The following is a 26479-nucleotide window of genomic DNA, read 5'->3' on the forward strand; positions in this document are numbered from 1 at the left end:
TAAGAACTCACATCAGCTCTATTCATGGCATTTCTATCCGCAACGTTCGACAACGTTTGGAAACTGAACGTGGCCTTGTATTCTACCCAGCGACAGTGCATGAAGGAAAAACGTCCCTGATTGGTTAAAATAAAATAAAAACATTTTACATATCTATATTGCCCTAGTTCTTAAAATAAAATATGTCAAAATAAATAAGATTGATGTAGATAGTTACAGTATATTGTTGGTGGGGATGTCTTAATAAAAATAACGATTTTACCAAATTAATGATCTGACCAACATTGCAAGCAGAACGTTTACCCCGCTATGAACAGTGGGGTCGGGTGAAATTGGTATCATTCAGGACAGTAATATTAAGACCTGCAATGATCCCCAAAACAATTTATCTTAAAGTTGATGCATTGTTTTATCTTTTAATTGCTCTCCTGTACTGTCTAAAGCATGTAAGCAAAGCTTGCCTCCAAAATGCATATATATTTTTTAACATTTCAGATGGTCTACATTACAGCTCTGAATCATTATCTTAAAGCCTTGTCATAAAACAAGTAATTTAATATTGGTCTGAAAGCCATTGACGACAATTCCAACACATTGGAGAAAAAAAGTTTTCCAACCCAAAATGTTTCTTCTCTAATATTACAGCTCTTTTAAAAACAAGCGTATTATTACCTTTCCATGTAATATATTGTATATCAAGCATTCAATATCTTTATCTAACAGCAAATAAGACTTCCTCTGGTCAATGGATCATAACGTAATTAAAACCAACACTCCTTGGTCTCACAATATGATCAATTTTCTTTATAAACTGCAAAGCCAAAAACCTTGAGCTATGTGCTCTTTAAAAAACATACTGCCGCCCATGCACCATGAATGCACCCAGCACTGCATGGGGCGCATTGAATGTACAGTACTCCTGAATCCCAGTCTTCAGTGAGATGACGCAATGGTGAGTCAGTTGTATGAAATGCGCCACCTAGTGGAGAGGAGAGCGCACTAGAAGCCGATATGAGCTAGCTACTAAAAGGTGAGAAGGAACCCAGCACAGGAAATGACCATTAATGCTGTCTGGCAAGTTGTTACACATAATCTTTAAATATAAAAGAGAAAAAGAAGAGAAAAACAGGGGGGCAGAGGCAAAGTGGGGTAAGAATTGAGGAATGACATTCTTTGACTACTCAGAACCCAGAGAGAAACTACTGAGCAAAATGGGAGACAGAATATGGAAGATTGTGGGGGAATGAGAACCAGAGAGATGAACATTGACAGTGTTTAAAGGATAGGGGCAAGGAGAACAGACATTTAATTTAAAGGATAGGGGGTGATAGAAAATGGCTAAGCAAAAGACCCCAAAATGCTGCACAGGAAATGGGTATTTCATGGAGCCAGCAACTAATCCCAACATCCCACCCTGAACAAACATAGCTTTTGATACCATTCAGACGAGAGGAGCAAGTGGGAATGACAAAGGGGGTAGAGCAGGGGTGTCAAACTCATTCCATGGAGGGCCGAGTGTCTGCGGGTTTTTGGTTTTTCCTTTCAATTAAGTTCCTTACTAATTAGTGACCTTAATTCATCAACCAAGTACAAGGGTGGAGCGAAAACTCAGCCCATTGTGGAATGAGTTCGACATATGGGGTAGAGGAATTTAATATATAAACAAATTACAAAGCAATGGTGAGGCGAACATAGTGAACATAGTGTGATGGAATATTTTAAATAAATGGTTCTTTATTAATCATCGGCGTCCAAATAAACTAAAACTCAAAAGATTCAAACCTTTTTTTATGCATCTACAAAAAAGAAAAAAAAGAAAAGAAAGCTATTTCACATCCATGATTGCGTTTTCAAATCATTGGTTTTTGGGAAGAAGAAAAAAACGTGTCCGCTTCTTGATCTTTGTGAATCCATAAACTAAAGGGTCCAATCTGCACATATCCACCTGTGCTCTCAGTGTGTGGTGTGTGCCGTTGTTACCATCTGACCATGCAGATTGACCCCATTCCATACACATACACACACACAAACCTCTCAAACAGGATGTACAAAAGCTTGTGTTTAGCATCAAAACAGTGCAGGGCCCTAACCAACAGTAAAGGCTCCTTTCCTCTCCCCCTCCCTATCCCCATCTCTCCTCCCTCTCCCCCAGGTCTGCATTTCCATCACTGAAAGGAAGGACCAATTTCATCTACAAAGTGACAGGAGAACAGAGTAGGGGAAAGGGAGGACATACAAACAGAATACAACAAACCTCTCTTTCAGACACACGCACAGACATACATACACTCAAACAGTTAAAAACAGTATCAGAGAAAAAGAGGACCGAACCCTAGGTACTGTACTGTCTGCTTTGTTGCCGTTTGGTGATGAGAGAGATAGAAGTAGGGAGGTAGAGAAAGAGTGTGGGGGGGCGACAGGGGTGCTTGGTTCAGGGAGGGGGGTCCAGTGGGTGTTATTTCTTGGCCTTTCCGCCCTTAGCGGAATTTCGTGGCGGGGTGACCGGGCGTCCAGATCCCATTCCTCCACCTCCACCGTAAGAGTAGAGCTTCTTATCCGCTGGCTTGAGAATCTGAGGAACAGAGAGGCTTTCTTTAGACAGCTATAAATATACATACTCCTACAGACTGAACACTGCAGCACGTAACAGGTAAGACAGGAGACCGGCAGACCTTAAAAATCAAGACTGACGGACAGGAACAGCCAGACTGAAGGAGAAAGGAAAGACGCAGAGAGAAAAGCAGAGGAGTACACACCTGAAAGGAGCACATGAGGGTCTCATCCACACTCATCATGGCACCGGCATTATCAAACTCTCCACAGTAGTTAGGGGCAGAGAACAGAGTAACAAGCTGTCTCTTTGCAAAGAACTCGTAACCGTCTTCTACCACCTGAGGACAGGAATGAAAGAGGTAAGAACAATGCAATAAAAAAGAAACAGGAAAAATACCAGGAGTGGATACCCAACAACTGCAGGGCAATCATTTCAAACAGAGGAGTTAACATCCTAATCAACACCTCAACCTCCAATGCCAGTAAAAATACACAAAATTACATGCTTTAAAGATGGAATCCGCAATAGGGGAAATAGAGCCACTGTTCACCCCAGCACCTTTGTTATTGTTTATGTTGTTCAAACGGAGGAGTAATCGTCGGCAGCATGGCCCCAAAAAAATTCAGTACATATTCTGCTGTTCTATTGCGCATGCAATGATGTCAGAGGGGAAAAAACTGTGTTCGTTGTTTACAGTAACTTCTTTGTTGTTGTAATATCCCAAACATACATGGCAGTTTCACCAATGAAGGATTCCAGCTTTAAAAAAGTGCTTCAATATTTTATGTAGGTGCAATGACCTTTGATTATCTGATTTGCCTGATTAATAACAAGATCCCTCTATTCTCTCCAAACCACCATTGGTCTGACCGTGTCCCGCAAAATACCCTCTTCCCAGCCCCTAACCCCCATCCAAAACTCTAAACCACTGAGCTAAGCCATTACCTGATGTGCCCTGCATATAAGGTCCATGTCATGTTTGTGCAAAAATTTGGCCACCACGTCTGCCCCGAATGTGAAGGAGACCCCACGGTCGTTCTCGCCCCAGCCCAGGACATCTTTGTCTGGGTCGGCCCACAGCAGGTCACACAGCAGGCCCTGGTCAGGCACATCTGTGGGTCGCATCACTCTGCGCACCTGCTCCATGGACTGGAGGTCTGGAGAGAGGCCTGGACAGAACACAAAACACAGCACACAGAAACATTACCATCACCACATACATGAATAATGACTGCCATGATACAGTTTTCTGATGACGCCTACCACCAATAACAATAATATCTGAAATCACACCTTGATGACTACCACCTCTTATCAATTGTATATTGTATGCACTTGAGTCATCTCCCACCACAAACACTTAAGGGAGTGGTTAATCCAAATGATCATGGGGCAACCAAATGCTTATTGATAAGACCCACAAGGAAAAGACCAACAGGGATTGGAAGTGATGCAGACAATTACATTGATGGAAGTTACAATCTAGCTGCAATATTAAAGCTGATCTACCCAAAAAAAAAAATATATATATATATATATACACAGTGGGGAAAAAAAGTATTTAGTCAGCCACCAATTGTGCAAGTTCTCCCACTTAAAAAGATGAGAGAGGCCTGTAATTTTCATCATAGGTACACGTCAACTATGACAGACAAAATGAGAATTATTTTTCCAGAAAATCACATTGTAGGATTTTTAATGAATTTATTTGCAAATGATGGTGGAAAATAAGTATTTGGTCAATAACAAAAGTTTCTCAATACTTTGTTATATACCCTTTGTTGGCAATGACACAGGTCAAACGTTTTCTGTAAGTCTTCACAAGGTTTTCACACACTGTTGCTGGTATTTTGGCCCATTCCTCCATGCAGATCTCCTATAGAGCAGTGATGTTTTGGGGCTGTCGCTGGGCAACACGGACTTTCAACTCCCTCCAAAGATTTTCTATGGGGTTGAGATCTGGAGACTGGCTAGGCCACTCCAGGACCTTGAAATGCTTCTTACGAAGCCACTCCTTCGTTGCCCGGGCGGTGTGTTTTGGGATCATTGTCATGCTGAAAGACCCAGCCACGTTTCATCTTCAATGCCCTTGCTGATGGAAGGAGGTTTTCACTCAAAATCTCACGATACATGGCCCCATTTATTCTTTCCTTTACACGGATCAGTCGTCCTGGTCCCTTTGCAGAAAAACAGCCCCAAAGCAAGATGTTTCCACCCCCATGCTTCACAGTAGGTATGGTGTTCTTTGGATGCAACTCAGCATTCTTTGTCCTCCAAACATGACGAGTTGAGTTTTTACCAAAAAGTTCTATTTTGGTTTCATCTGACCATATGACATTCTCCCAATCCTCTTCTGGATCATCCAAATGCACTCTAGCAAACTTCAGACGGGCCTGGACATGTACTGGCTTAAGCAAGGGGACACGTCTGGCACTGCAGGATTTGAGTCCCTGGCGGCGTAGTGTGTTACTGATGGTAGGCTTTGTTACTTTAATCCCAGCTCTCTGCAGGTCATTCACTAGGTCCCCCCGTGTGGTTCTTGTGATCATTTTGACCCCACGGGGTGAGATCTTGCGTGGAGCCCCAGATCGAGGGAGATTATCAGTGGTCTTGTATGTCTTTCATTTCTTAATAATTGCTCCCACAGTTGATTTCTTCAAACCAAGCTGCTTACCTATTGCAGATTCAGTCTTCCCAGCCTGGTGCAGGTCTACAATTTTGTTTCTGGTGTCCTTTGACAGCTCTTTGGTCTTAGCCATAGTGGAGTTTGGAGTGTGACTGTTTGAGGTTGTGGACAGGTGTCTTTTATACTGATAACAAGTTCAAAAAGGTGCCATTAATACAGGTAACGAGTGGAGGACAGAGGAGCCTCTTAAAGAAGAAGTTACAGGTCTGTGAGAGCCAGAAATCTTGCTTGTTTGTAGGTGACAAAATACTTATTTTCCACCATAATTTGCAAATAAATTCATAAAAAATCCTACAATGTGACTTTCTGGATTATTTTTTCTCAATTTGTCTGTCATAGTTGACGTGTACCTATGATGAAAATGACAGGCCTCTCTCATCTTTTTAAGTGGGAGAACTTGCACAATTGGTGGCTGACTAAATACTTTTTTTCCCCACTGTATATATATATATAGATATACATACATACATACATATACACACACAGTTGAAGTCGGAAGTTTACATACACTTAGGATGGAGTCATTAAAACTCGTTTTTCAACCACTCCACAAATTTCTTGTTAACAAACTATAGTTTTGGCGAGTCGGTTAGGACATATACTTTGTGCATGACACAAGTAATTTTTCCAACAATTGTTTACAGACAGATTATTTCACTTATAATTCACTGTATCACAATTCCACTGGGTCAGAAGTGTACATACACTAAGTTGACTGTGCCTTTGAACAGCTTGGAAAATTCCAGAAAGCTTTAGAAGCTTCTGATAGGCTAATTGACATCATTTGAGTCAATTGGAGGTGTACCTGTGGATGTATTTCAAGGCCTACCTTCAAACTCAGTGCCTCTTTGCTTGACACCCTTGGAAAATCAAAAGAAATCAGCCAAGACCTCAGAAAAAGAATTGTAGACCTCCACAAGTCTGGTTCATCCTTGGGAGCAATTTCCAAATGCCTGAAGGTACCACGTTCATCTGTACAAACAATAGTACGCAAGTATAAACACCATGGGACCACGCAGCAGTCATACCGCTCAGGAAGGAGATGCGTTCTGTCTCCTAGAGATGAACGTACTTTGGTGCGAAAAGTGCAAATCAATCCCAGAACAACAGCAAAGGACCTTGTGAAGATGCTGGAGGAAACAGGTACAAAAGTATCTATATCCACAGTAAAACAAGTCCTATATCGACATAACCTGAAAAGGCCGCTCAGCAAGGAAGAAGCCACTGCTCCAAAACCACCATAAAAAAAGCCAGACTACGGTTTGCAACTGCAAATGGGGACAAAGATCGTACATTTTGGAGAAATGTCCTCTGGTCTGAAGAAACAAAAATTGAATTGTTTGGTCATAATGACCATCGTTATGTTTGGAGGAAAAAGGGGGTGCCTTGCAAGCCGAAGAACACCATCCCAAACGTGAAGCACAGGGGTGGCAGCATCATGCTGTGGGGGTGCTTTTCTGCAGGAGGGACTGGTGCACTTCACAAAATAGATGGCATCATGAGGAAGGAAAATTAGGTGGATATATTGAAGCAACATCTCAAGACATCAGTCAGGAAGTTAAAGCTTGGTCGCAAATTCGGTTTTCCAAATGGACAATGACCCCTAGCATACTTCCAATGTTGTGGCAAAATGGCTTAAGGACAACAAAGTCAAGGTATTAGAGTGGCCATCACAAAGCCCTGACCTCAATCCTATAGAACATTTGTGGGCAGAACTGAAAAGGTGTGTGCGAGCAAGGAGGCTACCCGAAATGTTTTTGAGTGTATGTAAACTTCTGACCCACTGGGAATACGATGAAAGAAATAAAAGCTGAAATATATCATTCTCAATACTATTATTCTGACATTTCACATTCTTAAAATAAAGTGGTTATCCTAACTGACCTAAGACAGGGAATTTTTACTAGGATTAAATGTCATGAATTGTGAAAAACTGAGTTTAAATGTATTTGGCTAAGGTGTATGTAAACTTCAACTATATATACACTGCTCAAAAAAATAAAGGAAACACTTAAACAACACAATGTAACTCCAAGTCAATCACACTTCTGTGAAATCAAACTGTCCACTTAGGAAGCAACACTGATTGACAATACATTTCACATGCTGTTGTGCAAATGGAATAGACAACAGGTGGAAATTATAGGCAATTAGTAACACACCCCCAATACAGGACTGGTTTTGCAGGTGGTGACCACTTCTCAGTTCCTATGCTTCCTGGCTGATGTTTTGGTCACTTTTGAATGCTGGCGGTGCTTTCACTCTAGTGGTAGCATGAGACAGAGTCTACAACCCACACAAGTGGCTCAGGTAGTGCAGCTCATCCAGGATGGCACATCAATGCGAGCTGTGGCAAGAAGGTTTGCTGTGTCTGTCTGCATAGTGTCCAGAGCATGGAGGCGCTACCAGGAGACAGGCCAGTACATCAGGAGACGTGGAGGAGGCCGTAGGAGGGCAACAACCCAGCAGCAGGACTGCTACCTCCGCCTTTGTGCAAGGAGGAGCAGGAGGAGCACTGCCAGAGCCCTGCAAAATGACCTCCAGCAGGCCACAAATGTGCATGTGTCTGCTCAAACGGTCAGAAACAGACTCCATGAGGGTGGTATGAGGACCCGACGTCCACAGGTGGGGGTTGTGCTTACAGCCCAACACCGTGCAGGATGTTTGGCATTTGCCAGAGAACACCAAGATTGGCAAATTCGCCACTGGCGCGCTGTGCTCTTCACAGATGAAAGCAGGTTCACACTGAGCACATGTGACAGACGTGACAGAGTCTGGAGACGCGTGGAGAACGTTCTGCTGCCTGCAACATCCTCCAGCATGACCGGTTTGGCGGTGGGTCAGTCATGGTGTGGGGTGGCATTTCTTTGGGGGGCCGCACAGCCCTCCATGTGCTTGCCAGAGGTAGCATGACTGCCATTAGGTACCGAGATGAGATCCTCAGACCCCTTGTGAGACCATATGCTGGTGCGGTTGGCCCTGGGTTCCTCCTAATGCAAGACAATGCTAGACCTCATGTGGCTGGAGTGTGTCAGCAGTTCCTGCAAGAGGAAGGCATTGATGCTATGGACTGGCCCGCCTGTTCCCCAGACCTGAATCCAATTGAGCACATCTGGGACATCATGTCTCGCTCCATCCACCAACGCCACGTTGCACCACAGACTGTCCAGGAGTTGGCGGATGCTTTAGTCCAGGTCTGGGAGGAGATCCCTCAGGAGACCATCCGCCACCTCATCAGGAGCATATGCAGGCGTTGTAGGGAGGTCATACAGGCACGTGGAGGCCACACACACTACTGAGCCTCATTTTGACTTGTTTTAAAGGACATTACATCAAAGTTGGATCAGCCTGTAGTGTGGTTTTCCACATTAAATTTTGAGGGTGACTCCAAATCCAGACCTCCATGGGTTGATAAATTTGATTTCCATTGATAATTTTGTGTGATTTTGTTGTCAGCACATTCAACTATGTAAAGAAATAAGTATTTAATAAGATTATTTCATTCATTCAGATCTAGGATGTGTTATTTTAGTGTTCCCTTTATTTTTTTGAGCAGTATAGATATATATATAAATAAAAAAGGCCAACAGTGAAGGACTGATCCCTCAAAACACACTCAGACAGACCCTGCAAGCATACACCACCCACCTCCATGGCAGCAGAAGATCTTCTCATCTACAATTGCAGCCACGGGTAAACAGTTGAAGCAGTCTGTGAACGTCTTCCACAGCTTGATGTTATACCGTCTCTTACCTAAAGAAGAGCAGGGCAACAAAGAGCATGGGGCATTACTAAATGGCTAATACTCTGTGTGTGTGTGTTCTGTTCTCCTGTTGTGAAGCATGTGCTCCAGCTTCTCGTCTCGGCACTTACACTCATCATAAAAGCCATAGATACGGTTAATGGAGGCGCACTCGTGGTTGCCACGCAGCAGGAAGAAGTTCTCGGGGTATTTGACCTTGTAGGCCAGAAGCAGGCAGATGGTCTCCAGGGACTGCTTCCCTCGGTCCACATAGTCCCCTAGGAACAGGTAGTTGCTCTCCGGGGGAAAGCCTCCGTACTCAAACAGCCGCAGCAGGTCATAGTACTGACCATGGACATCACCTGCAGGGGGCAGCACAGAGGTGGACAGTCAGTCCCTACCACACCCTCCCTGACTACATTAGACCTGTGTGTGTGTATATACAGGCCGTTGGACTGAGATAGCACAGGCAATTAGAGATTAGAATTCTACAGTAAATCAGACATGTTGTGAAACCTTGGAGCGTTCACTATCAGTTCTGTGTCAGAGAGGCGCTGCTGCTTTGTTCCACCGACATTAATTACTATGAAACCAATTTCAGCTATTGTAACTTATCCAATATGACTCACCGCAGATCTTGAGTGGTGCCTCAAGCTCGAGCAGGATTGGCTGGCTGAGGAAGATTTCGCGAGACTTGAGGCAAAGGCCACGGATCTCGTTCTCTGTCAGCTGAACGTTCTTGCCTGGTCGAGAGCCCTTAACTGGATGAGAGAGAAAGACAGAGCAAACAGAGTGAGGACTGACATCGCGCTTATTGGAACAAATATGCTCGGCCAAGACCATGGAAACAACACATACACAAATAGCACAGCCACAGATATAACACACAGTACACCAGAGCAGGGGAAACCAATCAATATCCAGGACCCCGCTGACGGCACAACCCTGAGCATACTGCAGAGCCAAGGTGAATCTGCTCAAACAGCACAAGCCAAGAGGATGGAGAACTATTTGATGTGAGAAACTCAAGGTTACAGAGCATGTGAAACCTAAATGAGAAGTAAGGGGGTTGGGGGTCTTGGTTTCTGAGCACTCAAGGCTCGGGGATGATGATGGTGGTAGTGTTGAGCTGAGCACCAGCAGAGGGTATAGGCCTGGCTATGTGTCTGAACAAATGTGTGCAGTGTGCACCCAGCCCCAGAAGCACGTATGAATACACCACCGCCTGTCTGTCTGCTGATGTAACCAGGACAGAGAGGCTGCAACGGAAAGAGGCACACGCAGTGAATCTCACACTGTACTCAAAAGGGGGTGGACAACTCAAACAAGGATCAAATACACTGCCCTTCAAATCAAAGTACCGTATTTTCCGCACTATAAGGCGCACTTAAAAGCCTTTCATTTTCTCAAAAAACGACAGTGCGCCTTATAATCCGGAGCGCCTTATGTATGGATCAATTGGTTAATTGGTTGATCCATACTGGTTGTACACGGCGCTCAAGGTGCTCTGTCAAAATGTTTCAGTATGAAAAACCAATAAAAACAATTTAATAATAATGAAATGTTTCAGTACGACTGGTAAACTACAAAGCCGCACCACTTGCAGCATTACGGTAGCCAGTACACACCGGTATTGTGCTTACTCACAGTCCCACACCACTTGTGTGTGTATAAAGACCCCAAAATGGCACCTTTCAAGAGACACGCTTACGACGCAGAGTTCAAGCTCAAGGCTGTCGGTCATGCAGTAGAATATGGGAATAGAGCAGCAGCGAGAGAATTCAACATTAATGAATCAATGGTACGGAAATGGAGGAAGCAAGAAGATGACCTGCGCCAAGTAAAGAAGACTAAACAGAGTTTCCGCGGGAACAAAGCGAGATGGCCACAGTTAGAGGACAAACTCGAACAGTGGGTTGTTGAACAGAGAGCAGCAAGTAGAAGCGTCTCTACAGTCACTATTCGAATGAAGGCAACAGCGCTAGCACGGGACATGACAATCGATGAATTTCGAGGCGGTCCTTCTTGGTGCTTTCGTTTTATGAAAAGACGTAATCTCTCCATCCGCACACGAACTACCGTCTCGCAGCAACTGCCAAAAGATTACCAAGAAAAGCTGGTCACTTTCCGCGCATACTGCAAAAATAAGATCACTGAAAAGAAGATCCGGCCAGAGCACATCACCAACATGGACGAGGTTCCACTCACCTTTGATATTCCCGTGAACCGCACTGTGGAGAAAACGGGGACCAGTACGGTGTCTGTACGTACCACAGGGAATGAGAAGTCATCCTTCACTGTAGTTCTCGCCTGCCAGGCTAATGGCCAGAAACTTCCACCCATGATTATTTTCAAGAGGAAGACCTTGCCAAAAGATAACTTTCCAGCCGGCGTCGTCATCAAAGCTAGCCCGAAGGGATGGATGGATGAGGAAAAAGATGAGTGAGTGGCTGAGAGAAATTTACGTCAAGAGACCGGGTGGCTTTTTTCCACACAGCTCCGTCCCTATTGATCTACGACTCAATGCGCGCCCATATCACCGATGCTGTCAAAAAACAAGTGAAGCAAACTAATTCGGAGCTTGCCGTCATTCCGGGTGGATTAACTAAAGAACTCCAGCCGCTAGATATTGGTGTCAACAGGGCGTTCAAAGCTAGACTGCGAGCTAAGTGGGAGCAGTGGATGACAGAAGGCGAACACACGTTCACCAAGACGGGAGACAGCGCCGGGCGACTTACGCCACTATCTGCCAATGGATCGTGGATGCCTGGGCTGATATATCGGTCTCAACTGTGGTCAAAGCTTTCCACGAAGGCAGGAATAATATCTGAACTGCCAGGCAACAGCAGCGACACTGACTCGGATAATGACGAGGGAGCCGGGCAGGTTGGATGCCGTGAGTCGCCCAACTGTTCAATTCGGACACTGAAGAAGAAGAATTCGAGGGGTTCGTGGATGGGGAATGAACTGAAAAAGTGAGCTTTACGTGTTATATGTAACTGAACAATGTTGAGTTATGCACTAACGTTTGATTTAGTGGTATCAGACTGTTTCTTTTACTACGTGTTTACTGAATCAGGGAAAGGTTCCCCTCCACGTTTGGGAGAAGAGTGAGCAAGGCTGGGAGATATTGTTAATATGCACATTAACGTTTGAACAACATTACCATGGGAGTGAACGGAGTTGTCAGAACGCTTAATAAAGTTTGACTTTATCTGACTGTTTTGTTGACATTCCTTTTAGCACAGCTCCATCTAGTGGATGCATAACGCAACCCCAGTCAATTCGTTTGACTACAGTATCTTCTATTCTATGCGCCTTATAATCCGGTGCGCCCTATATATGAAAACAGTTCTAAAATAGGCCATTCATTGAAGGTGCGCCTTATAATCCGGTGCGCCTTATAGTGCGGAAAATACGGTAGGTCTAAATCATAATTTAAATAACCATATGATTGATGGCCAACTTCAGAGCTCTCTGGTTACAAGTGCACCGCATGCAGTCTGGTAGCATAGTGTAGCCTGTGAACTGACAAGCAAACTTTGCTAGGCCGCCTCTGACCACACGGCAGAGCTAAGCAGGCTAGTCTGAGATGTGGTCAGGTCACAAGGGACACATGCACAGTGCTGCGCTGAGCATCTTCCTGGGGCATGCTCCTGGCTGTCCTCTAGCTCTGCTCACTGTATCTCAAGAATCTTACATGTTTGTTGAGTATAGTAACTAGTTATGACATTCACACACATTCTACCAGGAAAATAAAACCCCACCCTGTGGCTGTGTAAACGTTAGTGTTAATTCATAAAGCAGAGGTGCAAATCCACAGTGCAACTGATATGAGTGTTCAATGATCAACACAGACACAGGTGATCAGCACTACTGGAGCCACAAATGGGTAAACTGTTTAATGTAGTTAATGCACCATTGTAGCCCTGGAGTAGGGAATTACTCTTAAGTATGTTGGTTTGCAAGGCAGCTTGAGGCTTTTGTGACATGTGAGGCTGCAGGTCAAGTACAGGTTTAATATGATGAGCTGGCTGAGGCTCCTACTTCAATCTCAAACTAAAACATTCACTATAGCTGCAAGGGATCACTGCAATAGCATATCTATAGTCAAACAAATGCAACAGGACGACTGTATTATTCAGAAATCATGTTTGTATGACAAGCTCCAGGCAAGGATACAATGGAGCATGTAGTAAGTGTATTCCAGTGACTCATGGTGTACGGGGACTTGTGCAAGCCTGCGCTTGATGGAATTAGGGTTGTTTGTGTCACAGAATCAATTCCCCCTTTCCTGCACGTTCTGCTGTCTACCCTAGGTGCAGGTGAAAAGTTCCCAATGCCAGCCCTCCATAAACCATCACAGGAGAACTAGGCAATGACACAAACAAGCATCAACAGAAAAGCCTTCTTATCGTCAACCATAAAGCACAATAAATGTGTCTAGCACACACCTGGTACTTTAATAGCTGTAGCTAATGGGCTACCTACACATGAGAGAGCAGAACAATCAAATAGCCTGAAACCCTTCAGTGACATTCTGCCTTACAAGCTGGGTGCAGACAGTGTTCTTTACAAAAACACAAGGCGGGGTTGATTGAACGCTTGTCAAAGTTCTGACAGCTCAAACTGACGCTTGCTGACCTTGCCAAATGCCAAACAAACTAGAGAACATTGCGAAATGGGCTAGACTACATTTTGGAAAGACTGAAGAATTAACTACACTGAACAAAAATCAAACGCAACATGTAAAGTGTTGGTCCCATGTTCCATGAGCTGAAATAAAAGATCACAGAAATTTTCCATATGCACAAAAAGCTTATTTCTCTCAAGTTTTATGCACAAATCTGTTGACATCCCTGTTAGTGAGCATTTCTCCTTTGCAAAGATAATCCATCCACCTGACAGGTGTGGCATATCAAGAAGCTGATTAAACAGCATGATCAATACACAGGTGCACCTTGTGCTGGGGACAATAAAAGGCCACTTTAAAATGTGCAGTTTTGTCACGACACAATGCCACAGATGTCTCAAGTTGAGGGAGCGTGCACAATTGGCATGCTGACTGCAGGAATGTCTACCAGAGCTGTTGCCAGAGAATTTAATGTTAATTTCTCTACCATAAGCCGCCTACAAAAAAGTTTTAGAAAATGTGGCAGTACGTCCAACCGGCCTCACAACCGCATGCCATGTTGCGTGGGCGAGCGTTTTACTGATGTCAACATTGTGAACAGAGTGCCCCATGGTGGCGTTGGGGTTATGGTATGGGCAGGCATAAGCTACGGACAACGAACACAATTGCATTTTATCGATGGCATTTTGAATGCACAGAGATGCTGCGACGAGATCCTGAGGCCCATTGTCATGCCATTCATCCGTCGACATCACCTCATGTTTCAGCATGATAATGCACAGCCCCATGTCGCAAGGATCTGTACACAATTCCTGGAAGCTGAAAATGTCCCAGTTCTTCCATGACCCGCATACTCACCAGACATGTCACTCATCGAGCACGTTTGGGATGCTCTGGATAGACGTGTACGACAGCGTGTTCCAGTTCCCGCTAATATCCAGCAACAGCCATTGAAGATGAGTGGGACAACATTCAACAGGCCACAATCAACTACATTTTAGTCATTTAGAGCGACTTACATGAGCAATTAGGGTTAAGTGCCTTGCTCAAGGGCACATAGAGCCTTGTCGGCTCAGGGATTCGAACTAGCAACCTTTCAGTTACTGGCCCAAAGCTCTAACCACTAGGCTATCTGCCGCCCAACTCTATGCAAAGGAGATGTGTCACGCTGGTGGTCACACCAGATACTGACTGGTTTTCTGATCCATGCCCCTACCTTTTTTTAAAGGTTTCTGTGACCAACAGATGCATGTCTGTATTCCCAGTCATGTGAAATCCATAGATTAGGGCCTAATGAATTAATTTCAATTTACTTATTTCCTTATATGAACTGTAACTCAGTAAAATCTTTGAAATTGTTGCGTTTATATTTTTGTTCAGTATATTTCTTTCACAAAAATATATTCTGCCCTAATAAAATCACTTGAAGTGGGGGAGGGGTACACCCATTTGTTCTGAAAATGGAGGAGGACTTCCAGGTACGACCTCGGCACTAGATCTAGATTAGCAGTGTCATGTTTGGGCAGCAACACAGGCCTTGGCCCTAAAGAGTGAAACGTGGGTATAAATAGGGTAGTGCTGCTTGTCACTTTAAACCTGGATTAGGGCCGGCTAAGCCCTGACAGAGCTTACTCTAAAGTTAGCCACATGGCCAATGGCAACAGTGAGTTTAGAGAAGGGGCGTGGGGGATGGGGAGGGGGGGGGTCAGACAAAGGGCTTTCCACTTTGCTGGTCACAGGATAGAAAATAAAAAGTTGGACAAGCACAATAGCAAAGCCGTTGGGAATCAACAGTTGGCTAGCTTCAGATTTCCTCCCCCTCTGATATGTCCATGGATGATATGGACATCCTCGTATATGGTGACAGGAGAACGGTAGTAGCGGCCTGGACTGACCGTTCAGATGTACAGGTCAGGAGGCTGATGGTTAATCCCATTGAAACGAGTCACACCATCCACCACATTTAATTGGTTTGCAAACATTGTCACCAGGCTGGCCCATGTGTTATTAAGGTGTACATGGGGCAGCTAAAGGCCGATGGTGGTCCGTCACCGTTCTCTGACAAATTAGTGATTAAGCGAATCCCCAATGATTTAGTGAATTAGCAACCAGAAGAAAGGCAGTTACCTTGACCTGGCTCTACATCATATAAATACAGCAGGATTGGATGGAAAAACAGACGGTTTATGACTGGCCAAGACTTCAAAACTAATTTAAAACCCCATACATGACATGTTAGGCTAATTATGATGACTCTCACAGAGGCAAACACTGAGCCTTGTGAGGAGTTGCCACACTTCAAGAGAGAAAAAAGGTCAGCTATATACTGCCATTATCAGTTAATTTTTTATTGCACTTGTCAGACAACTTTATCATCAAGAGCCACAGTCAGTCAGAAGGGGCTAGGGGTGGGCGAAATAGCAATTGAATTTGAATGTATGTTTTAGGGCGAAATTACAAATGCATGCATTTCAAGAATCAAGTTTTCCTGGGGTTTGTAGCATTTATGTCTGCTTGTTCTCTTTTTGGTCTTATTTCCTTTACTCCAGTGCTGTGTGCACCTTCCCATTCACACACACCAAGCCCCTCCCCCTGCCACTCATAACAACAAAGATGATAGATTACTTATTCCTCTATGACAACAAGCAGTTTCAACTGGCTATTTGCATTTGAGGTTTGGTACAACAGAATCGTTCATATGGACAACGAAACACATTGAGACATTTTACTGTGACAGAGAAGTTAACCTTTCTAACGACACCCTTTTTATGTCTCAACTCCCAAACTTTTGCACAGAGCAGACCCTACTAAAAAGTAGACTTAAGTGCTAGCTGTCTAATCTGTTTTATAAATGTGAATGAGCATAAAAAGTAACAACTAAAGCAGTACGAAACTTCTATTTGATCAATTAAGCCACACGTACAGTACCAGTCAAAAGTTGACACACCTACTCATTCAAGGGTTTTTCTTAATTTTTTACCATTTTCTACATTGTAGAATAATAATGAAGACATCAAAACGATTAAATAACACATGGAATCATGTAGTAACCAAAAAAGTATTAAACAAATCAAAATATATATATATATTTTTTATTATTCTTCAAAGTAGCCACCCTTTGCCTTGATGACAGCATTGCACACTCTTGGCATTCTCTCAACCAGCTTCATGAGGTAGTCACCTGGAATGCATTTAAATTAACAGGTGTGCCTTGTTAAAAGTTAATTTGTTGAACTTCTTTCCTTCTTAATGCGTTTGAGCCAATCAGTTGTGTTGTGACAAGGTAGGGGTGGTATACAGAAGCCCTATTTGTTAAAAGAACAAGTCCATATTATGGCAAGAACAGCTCAAATAAGCAAAGAGAAACTTTAATTACTTTAAGACACGAAGGTCAGTCAATCCGGAAAATGTGAAGAACTTTGAAAGTTTCTTCAAGTACAGTCGCAAAAACCATCAAGCGCTATGATGAAACTGGCTCTCATGAGGACCGCCACAGGAAAGGAAGACCCAGAGTTACCTCTGCTGCATTAGAGTTACCAGCCTCAAAAATTGCAGCCCAAATAAATGTTTCACAGAGTCCAAGTAACAAACACATCACGCAGACTCCTGTTCATAGGAGTCTGCGTGAATCAGGCCTTCATGGTCGAATTTCTACAAAGAAACCACTACTAAAGGACACCAATAAGAAGAAGTGACTTGCTTGGGCCAAGAAACACAAGCAATGGATATTAGACCGGTGGAAATCTGTCCTTTGGTCTGATGAGTCCAAATTTGAGATTTTTGGTTCCAACCACTGTCATTGTGAGACGCAGAGTAGGTGAACGGATGATCTCCGCATGTGTGGTTCCCACCGTGAAGCATGGAGGTGGTGGTGTGGGGGTTCTTTGCTGGTGAAACTGTCAGTGATTTATTTAGGATTCAAGGCACACTTAACCAGCATGGCTACCAAAGCATTCTGCAGCGATACGCCAACCCATCTGGTTTGCGCTTAGTGGGACTATCATTTGTTTTTCAACATGACAATGACCCAAAACACACCTCCAGGCTGTGTAAGTGCTATTTGACCAAGAAGAAGATGATGGAGTGCTGCATCAGATGGACCTGGCCTCCACAATCACCCAACCTAAACCCAATTGAGATGGTTTGGGATGAGTTTGATCGCAGAGTGAAGGAAAAGTAGCCAACAAGTGCTCAGCATATGTGGGAACTCCTTCAAGACTGTTGGAAAAGCATTCCGCATGAAGCTGGTTGAGAGAATGCCAAGAGTGTGTAAAGCTGTAATCAAGGAAAAGGGTGGCTACTTTGAAGAATCTAAAATATATGTAGATTTTTTAAACACTTTTTTGGTTACTACATGATTCCATATGTGTTATTTCATAGTTTTGATGTCTTCACTATTATTCTACAATGTAGAAAATAGTAAAAATAAAGAAAACCCTTGAATAAGTAGGTGTATCCAAACTTTTGACTGGTACTGTAGCAAATAAGCCATTCCATTTTTTGTTAACCAAATCCGACACTCATTGACCTCCATACAAAAACACCTCGTTTGGTGAGCGGAAAGAATAACACCACCACCTGTTGGAGAAGACAGATTTTTGGCCCAGCTATCCCTCTCGCTTCACCTCTTCCTCTCTGGTGTGACTCACAAATTTCAATTAATTACTATAGCTCCCGCCTTGGGCCAATCAGTGTAATTCTGTAAATGCCGGATCTCTATGGCAAGACGCATCGTTCACCCAAGTTTCATCAAACTCGGGCCAGTGCTGTCTGAGATCGTGTTTTGACTAACGTACGAACAGAGACCGATCCACAGTCCCCTACCCGATTTCATTGTGGGGGACAAAGTGGACAGGCTAGTATGTTGTTCAAACAGCTGGAGACGGACAACATGGTGGAGCCATGATAGACCACAGCCTGTCGTTTCCAATGGGAACAAATTAGTCATAGTGGGCAGAACAAGCGAGGAGGGGGGCAGAGCCAAGCAAGAGCTAACAAGATCCTATTGGCGCGTTCTAGCATGTATTTGCATATTTCTGTTAGGGAACGCCTACTCTGAAGTTAGTGTGTGCAATAACTCAATTTGTCCTTGCACTCCTAAACTTTTTTTTTTTTTTGGCAAAGGGTAAAATCTACAAAACTTAGTCCACTCTTTTCGTAACGGATTCTAGTTTTGAGAACAGAAAACTGTATTGAGATCAAATGTTTCATCAATGAGAAAATGATGTCGGCCAAAATTCTCCCACTGGGCTTCCTCTCATCACCATATTTGGTAGTGAGTGGAAGTGTCAAACGGATGCTTCACACTTATACATCCGGTGAAATATCTGGCTCATTGTTCTATCTGTGGTGGAACCCTACAACATGATGCACCACTATTACCATGATGTAGAGGAGCCATACCACTGATAAAACAGACATGTGAAAATGTCTAGGTTAACTGCAGCACCATTTCTGTCAATCCTTGTCAGAACAGAAAGAAACGGTAGCCTATACATTGAGATACAGTAAAAATCAGTATACATCTAGATCAACAGATTTCAAAAGGGAAGAACAAAACAGCAGAACCAGGGGTTGGAACACCTGACTTTGCCTTTAAACCAGCCAGACCAGTCTTGAAGGGAGAAAAATAATCTAACCCAACAAGTTCCAAGAGCAGCAGAATGCCCCTCTTCCTGTTTTCTGAACTGTTCCCAGGCCAGCAGAAGCTCATGTCTGGCTCAGCCACTGTGCTCATTACAGCGGAAGGCCCCTGTAGAGTTAGTAGCTGGAGGGGTTTATGTTGGTCGGACAGCCTCAGGTCTCCCATTACACAACCTACCAACATCTATCAAACAGATCACAAGTTTGATTCTGCCCACCACCCCGTGTGGTATAGACACCTACATATTATTCAGCATTCATTAACCTCCACAATACTCCCAAGAGTGGTGTGGTGGTCACTAAAACAGAAACACAGTTAGTGGAATCGTTTTAATCCATCATTACATCCATAAGCTTCCCCCAACGAAAGACATGTACAGAGTAAAAACCCAAGAGAAAGCAAGACATTAAGCCTGCTACTTGCAAACAACACCGTCCTTCACATTCCCCATGTCTTCCCATATTTCTACTATTCATGCTTCTGGAGCCGATGTGAAATGGCTAGCTAGTTAGCAGTGCGTGCTAGTAGTGTTCAATCAATGACATCACTCGCTCTGAGACATTTTACATTTTAGTCATTTAGCAGACGCTCTTATCCAGAGCAACTTACAGTTAGTGAGTGCATACATCTTCATACTGGCCCCCCGTGGGAAACGAACCCACAACCCTGGCGTTGCAAACGCCATGCTCTACCAACTGAGCTACACGGGAGTTTCCCTTGCTCTGGAAGGGACGCAGCTTTTGTGGAGCTAGAGGTAACGATGCTTCTTGGGTGACAGTTGGCGCTGTTCAGAGGGTCCTTGGTTCGAGCCCAGGTTCGGGCAAGGAGAGGGACGGAAGCAACCCTGTTACACTTCATTACATGCACAAATATACTGCCATCCTAGAGAATGTAATGTGCCATAATGTTTCCACCTCTAGTGGTTACAGTATGCACAATTTACAGCCCTGCTATAGGCTACTTGGCCAATGAAAAACAAACCCAAATCTGGATATTCCCTTTACTTTATAATGTAGTAAAGGCCATTGGCCTTCTTTAGACAGAATGGAGTCTAAAACCAGGGCACTGATGTTTCCTGTCTATGGAATTTGGAGCATCACAGTAGTACGTTATCAGGGTGGAAACAGTAGCACCAAATGAAAGCCAGTGTGACCCAGTGGTGCCATTCACTCTGTGTAACCAACCACCAATGATACAGCTAAACCTACTGTAGTTTGCATTTTTAAAAAGCAAGTTATTACATTTACATCATTTAGCAGACGCTCTTCAGCAAGCATGCTTTCAGCATTTGATAATTGCATCCGCAGCCCTGAAAAACATGCTCAAGTATGCTTCTCCCTCATCCAGGCATGAATTGCAATCTGTTCTTGTCAGAATAACTAGCCTCGGCAGCCGATTGTGCAGATCTAGCACCCATGCACTATAGTCTAGGCTTGATGTGCATTCCTGGTAATACACTCGTGTCCCCTGTGGACCTGCTCCTACATACAGCATCTTCCATTCAGGCTGTAAAGGCATCATTTTCCTCCTTAACTAGATTGGATGGTGAGAAAAAACTGAAAATATGCGTACTTTCTTTATGAAACACACATTTTGTATTTTCGGACAACTTAGGATGTTGCACACCATTGGTTGAACATGGTGTGCAACATCTTAAATTGGCCAAAAATATAAAATTATTGTGGAAAATTGTGTTTCATAAAGAAAGTACGCATATTTCCCCCATCATTAAAAAAATGCCTTTGCAGCCTGAATGGAGGATGTTTTATGTACGAGCCGGTCCATAGGGGGACACACCAGTGTATTGTCGGGAATGCACATCAAACCTAGACTATTGTACAGATCTAGCGCCCATGTACTATCGTCTGCCTAGGCTACATAATAACCGGTATGTGTGCTAGACATTTAAAAAAAACTACAGTATGGAAAGATTGGCTGCTGGAAACAGAAATGACTGGTAAACAAAACCGACGTTACTGGCTAGCTTTTCATTCCTTTGAATAACAGCACACACCAGACAGAACACTGAACATATTTAACGTTACAGTAGCTAGCTAGAGTTAGTTAACAAACACAGCATCATCGTAAAATAGCCATGTTTGTCATCTTAATAATAATTTGCCATTGATACTAATATTACAACAAAATGGGCACTTCAGGCCGAGTGACAAAGAATGAAGCAGCAAGCCAGCCATCTCCCAGTTGCCCTACTAGTTCGTAGATCTAGGTAGCTCGCGCTCTAACCCGGCCACATCGTTTTCAAAGAGAACAGCTAACTTAACGTTAAGCCTGCTAGCTAACTACGTTAACATACACCAGACATCGTTAGAATACCGACGCTTCTTTGAAAATACAAACATCTAAATAGCAACTAATTCGTAGTTAATCAAATTAAGTGGTTTTATTCCTAGTTAAGTGCAAATCCTCACCTTCCAGAAGACGCTGTATTATGGAGTCGATGTTTAATTTGTCCGGCTCCGCCATTTTACTTATTTTTTTGTCGTGGTTCAGGCAGTCAAGACCTTCGTTTCGTGTTGCTTCTTCGATGAGACAAAAAACAAGTACCGATCAAGTTAAACAAATAACAAGGCAACTTATATTTTGTTCTGTCAAATTGAGGGGGAAAAACGAGTCATTTGGCTTAACTTTCCCTTCCGTGTTGTAGCTAGCTGGCTAAATGGGTTAGCTAGCTAGTTAGTTCAAGCTAGCTAGCTAGCTAGCCGATGTTAGTTAGCAGGCTACGCTAGCTAGCAATGGCTAACAAACCAAGCTACCCGCTTTAATGATAGCTAGCCAATAATGGATTATGCAAATATGAAATTGTAACATATAATAAACCTTTGATTTGACAATAGTCTTCCCGTGTAGAAGACAGGGCTCTTTCAGCTCTGTTTTGTGTCTTTTTCTCTTCGTATTTCAGAGTCCCCCTTTCTCTTCCCCCACTGAACTTAAAAAGGGCCGTGTTGTTCAGCGGAAGCGAGAAGAGAGGGGGTTGATACTAAGCGCGTTCTTTAGATTTACTCAATGATGATTGGGTGACTGCTTAATTTTGAACCCAAGTTGTCGTTTTCCATTGGATACATTGTACATCCGTCACACACTGGTGCTCCACCTCCAGCTGTTTTACGGATGACATCAACGGTCGTCACTAGTTACCACTACTGAGGTATAAAGAACTACCACAGCTACAAAGTCAGAAACTCCGCCTATTTCTACAATGTATCTTCTTAAAATGTTATTTTATACCTAACCTTAACCTTAACTATAATCACATTGCTAAGCGTATACCTAACCCTAACCTTAAATTAAGACCAAAAAGCATGTTTCAAGGATTTTTACGATATAGCCAATCTTGACTTTGTGGCTGTGCTATCTAGTGGAAACTGACATCAACGGGGTTGGTACCAGTAAAGACTGCCACCGCGTGTTAGAAGTTAAAATTACAATACATATTTTACAGTTTGTTACGTTCCAGGGTTTCCCAAACTCGATCCTGGTTTTTGCCCTAGCACTACACAGATGATTCAAATAATGTAGTAGTTTAGTGTGTCGTGTGTAGTGTATAACTTTGTGGGAAAGTAATGTGTTGCTGTTGTGCAACCCTAACCCATCTCTTTCCCGACATTCCTTCCCATAATCTCCACAAATCCACGTTCCTCCATTACAGGTCACTATTACACAACCCTCCTCCTTACTCGGTCTTTGCCCTGTTTCCAAATCCATCCCGCTCACCTCACTGTGTCTATTCGTCAGACAGTTTCGAAAGAGGTATGGGCTAAACTTTTCCTTGGGGGTGTGGGGCATGGGGCGGGACATTGTGAGTTCTGTGCCTTATGATACAGGAAGGGGTAGGGGAGGGGGTGACTAGGGATGAATTGACTTAATTCACAGTGAATCATAGGCTACATGTTTACTATGAATCAGAGCCTAAATGTGTGAACTCCAAATTATTCATGGTTTCATGATGGTATTGAGAGGCCTATGCTGTTATTGTTGTTCATATCTTCAATCTATACAACCAAAAAATAAACAATTTCTCTTTCACTCACATATCCTTTGTTTTAATTTTTTAATTTTGAAAAATATACTCCAATCTACTTGACAACCAACTTCACTAAATAAGAATGCCATAGCTAACTCCTAAGGTTTTACATTAGACAATGTAAACTGATGTTTCAATTCTAAACAATCTCTAAAAGGCAGTGTTGGGGAGTAGTGGGTAACACTTTACTTGGATAGTCCATCTGTAGATGATCTACAGACTATCAGTAACATTTAAACTATCTACTAACCCTAACCCTAAGCCTTATCCTAACCCTAAACGTAATAACCCTAGCCCAAACCCTTTTTTAAAAGTTATTTTTTAAATCCTTTTAAAAATATATTTCCCTTTATTACTTTCCAACCCCACCACCCCTTCCCTAATTGGAGTAAACTAGTGAACAACAATGCTTAGGCCTCTACTTCTAGCTTATACATACTATATACATTTTATGGACACAGTCAATTTTACAATAATTATATTTTGCTTGTATTTACTCCTGAACTTCCTCTACCCTCAACCTCTCCGATAATTTTCATGATGTCCATCCGGTTTGCTTCTATATGCCATATCTTTCTAACTGTGCTCTTTCACAAAAGCTCTCAACCTATAACCTATGTACTTATTATGGACACAGTATGCTTTACATTAGTTATCTTGTTGTTATTAGTTGTTGTTAGTTGTTATTAGTCCCATCCTTCAACTTCATTCAACACCACCCATCTATCTCCTTAACACCATCCATATTGGATTTCTATTTGCCATATCTTTTTCAACTTTACTGTGATGTTTTACAAAAGTTCAGAACCTTTCTATTCTCATTGTCTCTACAGATTGTAAATTGAAAATATTTTTTTTTGCTAAAAGTATTATTATATTATTGATCGATTGACTATGACTTTTCAGATCACCCAGTGGTGCTATCTGCAGGGTTAGCTCCAGGTAAATATTGCAATCCTTTAGCCATTCCTGGACCTGTGTCCAAAAACAAGCTACAAATGGACAGTACCAAAACAAATGATCTAATGATTCTGTCTCTTCGCAGCAAAATCTGCAGAGCTGGGAAGATTGTATCCCCAATATAAATAACATTCTATTGGTAGCAAGAATTTTATATAATAACTGAAATAGAAAAATTATATGTTTTGAATCCGGCGTTGTTTTGCGTATCAGTTCATAAACACTATGCCATGGAATCGGTACGTCAAAAATCTCTTCTAATTTTGGGTAGAGCAGACATTTCCATATGTTTTTGTTAGCTGCATGTGCGACATAACTCCACCAGTCCTACCTATGATATCATTTACGACGATTATACCTTTTTTAAACATTTTGTCAAAGAATAATGTTTTTTCAATCAATTCGTATATTTGAGTTTAACCACAATATTTGTTGCATTATTTGTTCTGTCGTTCCTGGAGGATTAAATTGAAATTGCAACCAACTTTCTATGGCTTGTTTTAGAAATAGTGATATTTGGGAGATTATTTGCTTTTCAAATACCTAAAAGTGAGAGGTTGTAATCTGAATAAAGGGAAAAAGGCCATTCTTGAACATTGGGTGAGACAAACTTACTAATTTGCTAGAGAACCAGCACATCACACTTGTGTCAGTTGCTGTGTGTGTGTGTGTGTGTGTGTGTGATGTTGGGCCGAAGCTACTGACCAGGAAGCTTGGCTCTCTCACTCCTCCCAGGCTTTTGTGAGGGAGGGTGGACAATGAGCTTGTCGTAGTGGATGTAAGCAATGTCCCCATGCTCTCTGGCAGCTTTCGTAGATGGGATAAGTTATTTCCACCTCTGGCACACAGCTTCAGTGAAGTCCCTTGTTGAGGAAGATGATTCCTCTCAAGCTTTTGTCTCTCTCCAGAACAGCCATCTTGTCCTTGAACATTACGAACTTGACCACTATCGGCCTGGGTATATCACCTGAGCTGGTTACAGGTTTTCCAGACCTGTGGGCGCGCGCCACCTCAATCTTCATATGATCCATCTGCAGTTATTCAGTGAAAATTTTTCTCACTTTCTCCTCAGACTCTATCCAGGTCTCATGTGGAGACTCTGGTATGCCATCTACAACTATGTTATTCCTCCTGGATTATCGTTCTAGATAATGTTTTCCCAGTCATTTGTAATAATGATTCATAGACAGTGCTGATGTCATCTCGCGTAGACTTAGAGTTGTTACCATCTTGCTGGAAGTCTCTTTCAGGACATCCACCTCTCTCTGGGGGAACTGCAAACTGTTCTTAAGGTCTTGGACCTCTCTGGTCAGATCGTCCATTCTTTTGTTAGTTGAGTCTACAATTGCTTGTAGACATATCTTTGTTGATTTAAAAGATCAAGCACCTGTGATAGCGAAACACTGTCCTCTCCATTACTCCCACCTTCTTTAGCTTTTGGCGGCATGATGTTAGCATGATATATTCTGTTGACAAAAAGTGATCTGTTCTTGCAATTTGTAGTCTATGACATTTCATATTTACATATGATAATTTTTCACAAAGTAGTTTGGACATAGTGAACTAGTTTTTCAAAGTAACTTTAGTTAAGTAAACTATATTTTTCTTAAGGGTAGCTTTAGTATACAGTGAGGGAAAAAAGTATTTGATCTCCTGCTGATTTTGTACGTTTTCCCACTGACAAAGACATGATCAGTCTATAATTTTAATGGTAGGTTTATTTGAACAGTGAGAGACAGAATAACAACAACAAAATCCAGAAAAACGCATGTCAAAAATGTTATAAATTGATTTGCCTTTTAATGAGGGAAATAAGTATTTGACCCCTCTGCAAAACATGACTTAGTACTTGGTGGCAAAACCCTTGTTGGCAATCACAGAGGTCAGACGTTTCTTGTAGTTGGCCACCAGGTTTGCACACATCTCAGGATGGATTTTGTCCCACTCTTTGCAGAACTTCTCCAAGTCATTAAGGTTTCGGGGCTGACGTTTGGCAACTCGAACCTTCAGCTCCCTCCACAGATTGTCTATGGGATTAAGGTCTGGAGACTGGCTAGAACACTCCAGGACCTTAATGTGCTTCTTCCTGAGCCACTCCTTTGTTGCCTTGGCCGTGTGTTTTGGGTCATTGTCATGCTGGAATACCCATCCATGACCCATTTTCAATGACCTGGCTGAGGGAAGGAGGTTCTCACCCAAGATTTGACGGTACATGGCC

The 26479-nt window shown here is 42.8% G+C and overlaps 1 protein-coding gene across 2 annotated transcripts; it reads right to left on the reverse strand.

The window, feature by feature from the left end:
* Window positions 1-1714: 1714 nt before the first annotated feature.
* LOC121569533 (serine/threonine-protein phosphatase alpha-2 isoform-like) lies at window positions 1715-22225 on the reverse strand. 2 transcript variants are annotated; one of them, XM_041880584.2, is made up of 8 exons: window positions 22098-22225; window positions 21689-21796; window positions 9612-9743; window positions 9114-9344; window positions 8889-8993; window positions 3500-3723; window positions 2757-2891; window positions 1715-2572 (listed from the first exon to the last, which is right to left on the reverse strand). In XM_041880584.2, exons 2-8 carry the CDS (start codon window positions 21741-21743, stop codon window positions 2456-2458), a joined length of 999 nt encoding a protein of 332 aa, XP_041736518.1. In that variant the 5' UTR covers window positions 21744-21796; window positions 22098-22225; the 3' UTR covers window positions 1715-2455. The 2 variants fall into 2 exon arrangements, with proteins under 2 accessions (XP_041736518.1, XP_041736517.1); XM_041880583.2 differs by having other exon boundaries at window positions 21689-21799.
* Between the last annotated feature and the right edge of the window lie 4254 nt (window positions 22226-26479).

The sequence above is a fragment of the Coregonus clupeaformis genome, chromosome 7 (genome assembly GCF_020615455.1).
Source record: "Coregonus clupeaformis isolate EN_2021a chromosome 7, ASM2061545v1, whole genome shotgun sequence".
Taxonomy (NCBI): Eukaryota; Metazoa; Chordata; class Actinopteri; order Salmoniformes; family Salmonidae; genus Coregonus; species Coregonus clupeaformis.

Excerpts from the sequence above, each read along its gene's own strand:
- LOC121569533 (XM_041880584.2), bottom strand. The coding sequence starts at position 21,743 with ATGGCGGAGCCGGACAAATTAAACATCGACTCCATAATACAGCGTCTT. Across the intron at positions 9,345-9,611 it reads GGCACCACTCAAGATCTGCG|GTGATGTCCATGGTCAGTAC; the intron begins GTGAGTCATATT and ends TGCCCCCTGCAG. Across the intron at positions 8,994-9,113 it reads CTATGGCTTTTATGATGAGT|GTAAGAGACGGTATAACATC; the intron begins GTAAGTGCCGAG and ends GCTCTTCTTTAG.